Source organism: Carassius carassius, chromosome 25, assembly GCF_963082965.1.
Source record: "Carassius carassius chromosome 25, fCarCar2.1, whole genome shotgun sequence".
Classification (NCBI taxonomy): domain Eukaryota; kingdom Metazoa; phylum Chordata; class Actinopteri; order Cypriniformes; family Cyprinidae; genus Carassius; species Carassius carassius.
The window spans coordinates 1988757-2000723 of NC_081779.1; the positions used below are offsets into that span (position 1 = coordinate 1988757).

Here is an 11967-nt window from a genome sequence, read left to right on the forward strand (position 1 = left end):
TAATCATTATTTATTTTGTTTCATCACAGTGTAAACACATTGCTAATAAACCTTCATATGTCATTGTGTTAATAAACCTTTATATTTCAAAGTCTAAAACATGCACATTTTAATTGTATATGTAATGTGCAAATTCATTTAAAAAAATATTTGTAAAAAATCACAGAAGCCAGCTAATGAAATGAAAACGCTACTGAAAACCTTTGAAACACAACACAAACACAATGCTGTGTTCTCCTGGTGGGGTTTCCTTGTGTTTGTGCGTGTTTTATTCCAGTCGTGTGTGTGTGTGTGTGTGTGTGTGTGTGTGTGTGTGTGTTGTTCAGGATGGAGTCCACAGAGAAATGTGAAGTTGTCATACAACATTTCAATGGAAAATATCTCATATCTCCAGCAGGAATCCCAGGTACTGCTGTGACTGCTTTCAGTTCCCTACTGCTCAACTCATGATCACAAACAGATGCTTCTTTGTTAGAGGGAATAAAAATGAGACCCAAATAAGTCGCTAGAGCTGTGACTTTAGAGACGCGTGTTTTCTCCCTTCAGTGTTTAGTGTGATTTGTTGGATTGAGTCTAACAGTATTGTTTATGTATGCAGTTTTGAACTGAGAACTGAGCAGTCCGTCGTGTCTGTCTGTAGGTCCGTCTGAACCGCTGCTGTGCAAGTTTGCTGACGGCGGTCAGAAGAAGAGACAAACTCAGAGTAAATATCCACAGAACGGCCGAGCATGGAGAGAAGGAGAGGTAAGATCTCCCTCTCTCAAACACACACACACACACACACACACACACACACACACACACACACACACACAGTGAGTCGTTTAGAGGAAATCTTCTTCATGTCTTGATGCGCTGCTGATGCACCTGCTGCATGTTACACTAATGATCCACTGCCACATGTGAACATCTGTAGACGCCTGCTGTTCATTAGCACTTCGATTCTGGACTTTAGAGGAACCAGGGCTGGGGAGTACACCATAAAAAGACAACTTGATGCAGTAAGACCTCAGACTGAAACAGCAGTTACTGTTGTTGAGATAATATATTTTTTTCATCCCCAAAATGTTTTTTTTTTTTTTTTTTATGAATGACAATCCGAGAAAACTTGATAGAAACTTAAATGGATAACTTAGTCTAACGTATCGACAACATTGTCTTTGATTGTAAAACATCTTACAGAGCAATGGGTTTAAATGGTTGAACAAACTCTATGCCTTTAAAACCTCAAGAACAGTGGCAGTCGATAAATGTTGAAAATTTGAGCTCTTTACATCGCAGCACAACAAATTAGTAACAAAAAAGACAAAACAACAACAAAAAAGTTTACATGAAGTCACAAAACAGCAAAACAATAATCTTATAACAGTAACGGCATAATTTATTCATGCTGCAATGCATGCTGGGAACTTGCAAGCCTTAACGTTCAGCAATATGAAATTCTTTGTTCAGACAACTGTGTTTGACTAGTTGGGGCTAGGGGTTTTATGCAGTTTCACGAAAATAGCATTTTTTTTAGTATTTGAACCTAAAAAAAAAGAAAAATATGCAGTTGCATATTTTTAAAGAGTAACGAAATACATGTAACGACATTACGTAATCGATGCAAAAAACTGGTAACTGTAATTAGTTTGTAAAATATGGGAATTCTATCAGGATTACAATGGTTTAAATTTAGTAAGGAATAATTGACGATGGACCATTGAATTATTAGAAAATTAATAATCCAGTTGGAAATTTTCCTGTAAGGACCTTTGAAACAACTGAAATAATTTAGTGAAGTGATATGGACGTGTAACACTGCGAGGAAGCAGAATATCAGATGACCACAGGAGCAAGTCCTCTTCTTTTATTACAATAGAACAGTTTAACTGAATGCATATTTAGTTTTTCATCAGATATGCCAAATATATTATGCCAATAGCTGCCAACAGACTAACTGCAATACTTCACAGGATTAAACTTTGCAGTCATTTTGAATCATGCTATGTTTAAGCGTTGTTTAATGTTAACATAGTCAGTGCATGTGTTCTTAAAATTTTTCTAATTAGTATTCTATATTTTTTCAGTTGTGGAAACATGTCTGTTGTGTTCTGGTTTCATATGAGCAGAGCATTTAGTTACAGCATAGGTGGCATTTTCTTAATTATTTAATATTGTGCTTCAGATTATATTTTGCATCATATCCATAATAACTATAAGTGTATCTCTCTGTATGATGGGGTGATGGAGAGTTTGGACTCTTAGATCTGAGGAAATCTGTGTTTAACTCTTCTCTCTCTGTGTCTCTGCAGATGGGAATGACACTCGCATACGACCCTGCCATCATGCAGAACGGGTACGTCTCTCTTTCTCATACACACACACAAACACACATGCATACACAGAGGAGGAAAGAGCGTCTCTCCCAGTGTGTTTTGCTCATAGGAAGTCCCTCACTTCCTGTTTCCTGTGTCTGTCTCCTAATAAAACATCCTGTATGATAAGAGATCAGAACAACACAGCTCTGATTATTTACAGTCTCATCACAGCGCCACCTACAGGACACACACACACACACACTGTCATGTGTGCTGGGAACGCATCATTTAAACATGCACTCAGTCATTTGATGTTGAATACATTGGTAGTCTGCATGTAATATAGAAACATCATTCACAGGTTTGTTTGTCAACCTTGAATTAATTTATTCCACAAGAAAGTGACAAAAATACAGTAATACAACTTTTTTAGTAAATGCAACTTTTATTAAATCACAGTGACTGATATAGCTCTCTCGTTATGTATATTTTTGTATTTTATCTCTTTTAAACTAAAGTGTAATGGATAGGAAAAATGAATACTATCAACATTTCTTCACCCTCAGGTTATTCAGAGATGTTTTTCTATTTATAGTATTTAGTTTTATATTTTCTATTTTCATAAAAAAAAATTTTTTTTTTTTTTTTTTTTTTTACTTTTTATTTCGGATTAAGTTAAATTAAATGAAAATGAGGAATGCAACTAGCTGTAATTATATTTTTAAGGAGTTTTTTTAGCTCTGAGTCCAGTTGTGACTGCCATAGTTAATAGTTCATTGGTCAATGCTACATTAGAGCTTTTGTTTAAAAAAAAAAACTCACTTAGATCAGCATGAGTTGAACATCTCTAAACTGTCTTTAATTTCCAGAGTTCTGTAAAAAGTTGTTTACCATCAGATATCTTCATACCTGAGTGCTTTTAGTATTTTTGACAAACTTTAGTCCGGTTTCAGGGAGCTACATAGTACTGAATCAGCTTTGTTTGAAGGTTTTAAATGCCATCTTACTCACTCTGGATGCAGGTTCTGGCTGTATTTTAGTTTTGCTTGATTTGAGTGCAGCACTGTAGATCACAATATTTTTTTACACAGACTAGAAGATGTAGCTGGGCTTTGAGGCTCTGTGCTGGAGTGGTTTGCCTCTTATCTCAGAGGTAGAATGTTTTCTGTCAAAGTCTGGAATCGTTTTTCTTCCACTTGACCAAATACATCACCGTGTACCACAGGGCTCAATCCTGGGTCCTCTTTTGTTTGCATTATATATGCTTCAACTTGGTCATATTTTACAGACACACAATTTATCTTACCACTTTTATGCTGATGACACTCGGATCTACTTTCCTATTAAAAATAATAATGGTACTTTGTCTGGTCTGTTTGACTTCCTGTGTGACATAAAATGTAGGATGGACATGAACTTCCTACAATTAAACAATGACAAATCTGAAATTGTTTTCTTCACCATCTTACCAGATAGGACCTCTGACATAGTTAATCATTTTGGTTCTTTATCCTCAAATCTTCATGACTGTGTCAAAAACATTGGTGTCATTTTTTTATTCTAATATGAGTTTCGATAAGCAGATTAGTGCTATTGTTAAAAGTAGTTTCTTTCAGCTAAGATCTATTGCCAAAATCAAGATGATGCTCTCTAAGAAAGATCTTGAAACTGTTATTCATGCTTTTATTTCCTCAAAGTTTCATTATTGCAACTCTTTTTACTTGGGTTCGACTAGCACTTAGATTGCAGTTTCTTCTGTTTTGAAATGTGCTCGGTGAATTAATAAACTAAACTACATGTATATACTGTATCAGTTATGAATATCATTATTATGTAAACTGTGTCTTTTTAGGTTCTACTCTTCTCCATACAGTATCACTTCTAACCGGATGATCTCACAAGCATCCATCACTCCATTCATCACTGCTTCACCCGTCTCTGCATATCAGGTGTGTGTGTGTGATCCATCACTCTGAGATTGATGTATTAGCATCAGAGCAGAGGATCAGAGCCAGAGTTCTTCTGTTCACATCAAGCACAGATTAAACACCAATATGAATCCCTTTTCTGTGGCTCTGCATGAAAATGTCTGTGCAAATAAGAATATGTTTGTACTGTCCATCTAATATGGTTCAGAGTCTGAATTACTGCAGTGCGATTTGCTTTTGCATTTTCAGTCATCAGTTCAGAGTAAAATCTGTAAATTCTGTTATATTTTAGCATTGAGATACTGATACAGTTTGTTTCATGTTTTCATTTCATTATTTTTTTAATTTAAGTTTCCTTTTTAATTTTAGTTACTATGTATAATATTTATTAATTAGCTTTTGTAAATATTTCAATATTGTTTTTATTAATTTAATTTATTTAATACTTCAAGGTGCATTAGGCTTCACTGAATGAAAATACAAGATATTGCTAACTAGTCGAAATGTTTTTTTTATATATATTTTTTCATTTCGGTTCATGTTTATTTCAAGTAACAAGAAGAATGTATCTATGTAGTTTTTAGCTATAACAACCCTTTAACATGCTGTTTGTGGACGGTGTTTATGGTTTATGAATGCTGGATGAAGCTGTTTGTTGTTCCTCACAGGTTCAGAGCACAGCGTGGATTCCTCCGCAGCAGTTTGTGATGCAGGCCACAGTAAGTGACCTCTGACCCCTGACCTTCCCTGTTTCTATGACTGCTCACATACACAAGCTTAGCAGAAACAGATTCTTTATTTGCAAGCATTGGAGACGCTATTTGATAATGAAAAAGTAAATTATGACTGGTGCTCAGTCTGACTGATTCTCTGAAGACATGAATTGCTAAATGCTAAACGTTTCACAGAGGCAATGTGTGATAATATTTCAGTGATACTCAAAAGAAAACAGTGTGTTTTACGCAGTGGGCATCGGATAAGAATGCAGCTTTCTTTAAGCATGTGTATAGTTTTAGACATGAAGGTTTTTTCTGTGTTTCATACGAGTTAGTGCGACACAATCGCAGAAAGACATGCAATAAAACACACTCTCCGCTGATTCAGTTTTATTCTCATATGAACTCCCAAAGCATGTTCCTCATGCTGTTTCTCAAATGTTTGCCATGTTAAAGTCATTGATTGAGGTCAGCACTGAAATGAAAGTCGACAGATCGGCTGCACAATATGGAATCAGCCAACCATAACCCACGGTTATAAGACATTCACTAAATCAATATCACTGAGCTGAAGTTTCATTTATTTTTACACAACACAAACTTATCGACTTGACCGTAACATATTCTGGAGACCAGGTTTGAGTGAACATAGACATCCTTCTTTATTTCTACAGGAAGAACACAATATCATCAATGTGAAAAAAAGAAGAAACCAAGACAAAAAAAGACTGATCAAGAACTGAATTATTTTGCAGCGAGTAAATAATTAGATGCTAAATGTGTGTGTTTTCTGCCTCTGTGTGTCGGCAGGGAGCTCTAGATCACAGCGCTGCGTCAGTGCCTCCAGCGGCTGTAATGACTCCACTAACACAACAGATGAGTCAGATCACACTGGGATCTTCTGCTAATGTGAGTTTACAGTATACGTGGCTTGTGTCATCTCACATTTACTGAACGCAAAATCTCACAAAAACATCAACTGCGTTTGGTCACTGTAGTGTGCGGTCAGATGACATAAGTGGTCTTTGGTCAGAATAATATATGTATAAGACTTAAAGGGATCATCGGATGCAGAATTCACTTTACAAGTTGTTTGAACATAAATGTGTGTTGGAAGAGTGTGTATACATCCAACCTGTAATGATAAATATCCACCCAATTTCCAACATTCCACCAAAATACACCATCTAAATCCCATTAAATCCCTCTTTTAAATTCCCGTTTATCAAATCAAGCAGTTCTGACGTGGTTCTGCACAGGCCCCTCCCACGATAGTTGATTGACAAGGCGACCCGCCCTGGGTGAGCTGTCATCAGTCCTCCAGTGTGTCGACTCCGGTGCGGAGGAAGACTAGAACGTCTCTGATTAAGCGATTGAGGTGTTTTGTTGGTCGATGTAATAATGAACATAGCAGCCAACCTCGATCTGCCTACATTAGTCTATGTTCGCACGAATCATTAGTGATCCAGCTTCATCTACAGAAGAAGTGAGTATAAGGGCTTTTTATGAATCTTTGCTAATTACCTTTCCTAATATGTGCTAATTAGCAAGTTTCACGGCTGAAGTTTACAGTCTGCTCATCACCTCATGGAAGAGATGGGCGGGGTCAGCAGAGCTCATTAGCATTTAAAGCAACATGCACTAAAAAAACAGCTTGCTGAAACCAGAGCTTATTTTCACAGGGTAAACGGGTGTTTTTTACACTACCATTGAGAAATTTTAAACAAAAAATTTAATATACTTTTGATCATATCAACTTGTGGAAAACGGGCATCCAATGCCCCCTTAAATACTAGACTATTTACCAGACTATGTACTGGAATATATACTCAACTATATAATGGACTAAAAGGAAGACTATATGCTGAACTATATACTGTACCAGCCTATATAACAGACTATACACTGGTCTATAGGCTATATACTGAACAATATTCTAGAATATATAACAGACTATATATTAAACTATATACCAGCCTATATAACAGACTATACACCGATCTATATTGAATTTTATATTCTATTCTATAACTATATTAGACTAAAATCCAGACTGCATACCAGACTAAACCTGACTATATACCAGATTAAAACCTATATACAAAACCCTATATCAGACTATAAACTGCCTTATATTCTAAACTATGTACTCAAATATAAACCAACTATATAAAACTATGTACTGGACTGTATACCAGAGTATATACCCAACTAGATGCCAGACTATACTGTATACCAGACTACGAGTACAGTATGGCTATATACTCAACTATATACAGGATTGAAAATCTACTTCACAAAAATTCCTGCATCTAGAAATAGTTTATAGTGTTAAGGGTTAATACTTGGAAGGTGTGTGTGTGTGTGTGTGTACTAGATCATTTAAAAACTGGTTCACGTATCCCGTCTCAAAACATCCTGCCGAATCCTCTCTGTCATCAAACACACCCCATCTGCCCGTCTCTGTGAGTGTGTAAATAAACTACAACACACACTTTCCTTTCAGACGACAAACAGCATCAGAGACTGTTTTCAGTATGTCAGATGTAAAATGCTGATGAGCCCAGCACTCTGCAGAAATGCTCACTTGAATGTTGATGCATATACACTACAGGACTTGAATAAGAGCCGTTCATGTGTGTTATGACTGTATTCTGGTATACAATACTGGACTCTATTCTTCACAGCCTCATTTTGGAAGTGATAATAGATCGAATTCACTTTCACAGCGTCTTCTCAGCATTCTGTTATCCACATGAACCAGCTACAGCTTTTCAGGTTTGTTTTCGCCGGATGTTCACGCAGAACCTAGACAAGTTTACGCAAATGTTAGAATTTGTGACGTGTGAACTTCACAGAAATGGGGTTTTAATTTAAAATGACTTTTTTCAGCGATTCAGAGTTGACTCTTTCTTTTTTAGAGACGCTCTTTCAGCTTTACAACTTTGCACACTGTTTACATTCACATACAGCTACATTATACACTGCATCAGAGATCATTAAAAGAAATCCATAACCGGGGCACTTTAAAAGGTTTAATGCACAGCTGTATGTGTGTATCTGTGTGTGTTTACTGTAAGTTTGTCCCCTCAAATGTCCAACAAACGGTTTCAGCCTTGTTATATACCATATATACTGGACTATACCAGGAAAAAAAAACTGATTATACACTCGACTATATACCTGAATATATACTGCACTATATACCAGACTAATAACTGAATACATATGTGTCATGAATCAGTGTGAATCAGTATGATGCTGATGTGCTTTAAATCTGAGAAATGCAAATGAGAAAAGGTAAACAGGTGCTCTCTCTCTCTCTCTGTGTGTGTGTGTGTGTGTGTGTGTGCAGTCAGTCAGTCTTCAGTGCTGTGACACTGCTGTAGTTTACGCTGCACTCCTGAACAGGAAGTTAATCACCGGTGACCACACCATTTAACTCCACTCAGTCGATGCCTGCATGTGTGTGTTATCCAGTGCTGATCTGTGTGTGTTTGTGTTTCAGTACATCACGGCTCCGGCTCCTGTGGCCCCTGTGCAAGGAACATTCATCCATCAGTTAACGTCAGCACTTCCTGTCGAAGTAAGTCATGCATATTTCATGAGTTTTAGAAATGCACAATATTGCCAAAACATAATTGTATGTCAATACAAATAATAAATAAATAATAAAGTATTATTATTTTTACCTCTGAATAATTCCCAAAAAAGGGATTACATATCAATCTGAACAACAATTTTATTATAATAATTGCATTATTATAATTATTATTATTCAATAATTATTTAGTAATAATTGTATTATTACTAAATAAAATTAAGCAAAATGACAAATTTACTATTTTAATATTTCACTGTCAAATAAAAAACAGGCACAGTTCCATGCTTTACTCTGAGACTGAATTTAATTTCATTGAATTGCAGCCTTTGTGATGATTTCCTGCATGTCGATGTCACTTCCTGTTCTCAGGGTGTAGTAACAGACGTTCCTCTCCAGACGGTGGCTCCCTCGTCACAGGACATCCATTTAACACAGCAACAGATCGCTGTGGAAACTAGTGACCATATTCAACCCTGCCCAGTCAACCAGTCCAAGTGCGCACTACGTCCTGTGCACTGCACCCTACATACTTCAGTCAACTACACCAGCACTAACATCCATTCACCTTACAACCTTACATAAACAGTATCTATCTATTAATTCATTCATTTAATCCACCATTCGACCTGAACACCTTACGTCCTTATTTATTTATTTGTTTAAAAAAAAATCATTTACAGTAATTAATGCATTGGTAATCATTAATATAGGTTTAAAAATATACTGCTAAATTATTTTATATTTATATTTATTTTTTATATTTAATGTAGAAATTAACACTAATATTATATATTAATAAAATAAATGCTATATATTAACCTATATTAACAGCCTCATGACTTTTTATGCATATTGTTTAATAGTCAAAACTGAAATAAAATTTTTAGCATTAGCTAATGAGTCATTAAATGCATTGGAAATCTAGGTATGAGAATATACTAGTAAATTGATTAAGTGACAAGTGACAAATGTTGCTATATGTAGAAATTAATATTATAAATGAATACAGGCACATAAGGTCATCATTAAACTCAATTTAATTTAATGATATATATAATGAATTCATTTATAATATTAATTTGTGTGTGTGTGTGCTGTTAATACTCTTTCTTTAATGCATTCATATAAATAAATTCTACATCTGTGTGTTGTTCTCAGATAGCATCCTGAAGAGATGGATGTACGTCAGCGTTGCCTTCTGATGGAGATCTGACGCTCTGCACTGAACACACAGACTCATTATGAACTTCCAGGTGACCGCTGCACCAAAAACACTGACTTGACTTCGTTATTTCCCTCCTGGACTGAAGGACTCTTCACGAGCTGAAGAGCTTTATTTCTCTGCTGTTTTTTATGTCTTTTGGACTGAATTTTCTTCAGAGAGTTCATAAATATGAAAACACTGTGTGGATATATAAATGATTAGAAGAGCACGGATTATCTTCCTCAGATATTGAGATTTCACAATGTTGGTTTTATAGGAATTTACACAAATCTCAGTTGCCTTAATTTTGAATACATCTGAATTTTGTTTAATATCTGGTTCTACATCATGACGGGACTGAATCCTGATATCACCTTTTCTTCTCCTGAAGAAAAGTAAATATAATTTTCCTGAATGGATTGCATTTTACTGAACATTAATTTTCACTAAGAGGGAAAAACAGTACAGCAGTTTGCTGCAATTGATAAACTTGCTTTTTTTATTTTTATATATCTTAAAATCAATTTTATTTTAGCTTGCTTTACCACATACATTAGATTTTTCATATAAAAATATATATTTCATTATTGATATTATACTTGCTCTGAAACCTTTAATTTTAAATTCAATTAAAGGCTGCTTTGTAATAATAATGTGTTTTATTTTGATTGTTTTTATATTATTATGATTTAATTATTTTTAGTAAGATTTTTTATTATGTTTGGTTTTTTAAATGTTTTAATTTAAAATTGTGTATTTCAATTTTGCATTTTTTTTATTAAAATTTTTATTAAATTTTATTCTGCTTGATTTTATCTGCTTCAAATGTACTCATTTTAAATTTAAATTAAGATCTTATTTGATCAATTTAAACATTACATTTGCTGGTAAACCTTTATGTAAATTAACATCACGAATAATTAAAATAACTTAAAAAGCTAAATGAAAGCATAGACATGGATGAAGTATGTGTGATGCTGAACTCACTCAGTCTAAAGCAATAGAAGAAGTCGTTCCTGTAGTTTGTGTAGCTGAGATGTAACTGAATGGTGTCCGTTTCTAAACCAAAGAGGAAACTTTCTCTTAAAATGTTGATGTTGTTTTTTACAGCTGCTGCTATTGTTGTTTTCATTATTATTGTATAACAGTATTATTGTTTTTATTGTGTTAACCGGTTGATCATTGATCATCTCTTTATGTACAGTCATGAGCTAAATCCACAGTTTCAGTAAAGGAGGACTCTGATCAGCTGATGTTCATGCGTCATGTCTCTGTGAGGAAGAGCTTGTTTTGGCTCTGGGATTGATGTGATCCATTAGCTGAACGCTGTTAGTCTTCAGCATCACGTATGATTGGTGTTTAAGACGAGACGGATCTCACCAGCCCACAGCGCACTGAAGCTGAGATGAGAAACATCTTACTCTTTAAACCAGATTCAAAAACAGTTTGTCAGCCGAACCCCTTTGACGTTAATAACTTACAGAATTGCTCAGAGAGTATATTAATATTTCAATAGTTTTGCATTCACATTAATGCAGATCATCTTTTTTAGTAAGGTTTTTTTTATTGTGTATTTTAATTTCGCATTTTTATGATTTTGTTCATTTTTAGTCCGTTTTTTCTTTAGTTGTAATCGTTTATTTTAATTTTGCATTTTTATGATTTTGTTCATTTTTAGTCCGTTTTTTCTTTAGTTGTAATCGTTTATTTTAATTTTGCATTTTTATGCGAAAGAAAAGAACCAGCGAACCGTTTTCTTCAACCGGTTTATTGAATCGAACTGTCCGAAAGAACTACTGGTGATCCGAAAACCGATGCAACCGGTTCTTGACTCGTGAACGAGTCATTATCTGGCTCGGCTCGGTGTTCATCTTCAGTTCTCTCTTCACAGCAGTTCAGTCAGTGTACTGTTTGAGGACATGAATTACTCTGGGATATTGGTTTGTTTTAACTCAGAGGGAGTGTCAGCCACATTAAAAAAGTTAACAGTTTAAGTCATTTGTGGATTAATGCGTATTGGAGACGTGAACCGTTTAAAACGATTCAGTTCGATTTGGTGAACTGTTTCAAAAAGATCCGGTTACATCGAATGATTCGTTCGCGAACCGGATATCACAAACTGCTTTGTTTTGAACTCTCTCACACAACAGACACGGAAGAGAAGACAATGCTGAATAAAGTCGTAGTTTTTGCTATTTTTGGACCAAAATGTATT

At 35.0% G+C, this 11967-nt stretch overlaps 1 protein-coding gene across 2 annotated transcripts in view; it reads left to right on the top strand.

The window, feature by feature from the left end:
* LOC132103878 (RNA-binding motif, single-stranded-interacting protein 3-like) overlaps positions 1-10394 on the top strand; it is a 43334-nt gene extending 32940 nt beyond the window's left edge. Inside the window, exons 6-14 of one of the 2 annotated variants that reach the window (XM_059508944.1) lie at positions 327-406; positions 641-744; positions 2295-2338; positions 4153-4249; positions 4897-4947; positions 5755-5853; positions 8453-8530; positions 8918-9042; positions 9707-10394. In XM_059508944.1, the coding sequence (XP_059364927.1) occupies positions 327-406; positions 641-744; positions 2295-2338; positions 4153-4249; positions 4897-4947; positions 5755-5853; positions 8453-8530; positions 8918-9042; positions 9707-9710 (682 nt within the window). In that variant the 3' untranslated portion in view covers positions 9711-10394. The remainder of the gene's footprint in view (positions 1-326; positions 407-640; positions 745-2294; positions 2339-4152; positions 4250-4896; positions 4948-5754; positions 5854-8452; positions 8531-8917; positions 9043-9706) is intronic. The other variant, XM_059508943.1, reaches the window with a different exon arrangement.
* The last annotated feature ends 1573 nt before the right edge of the window (positions 10395-11967 follow it).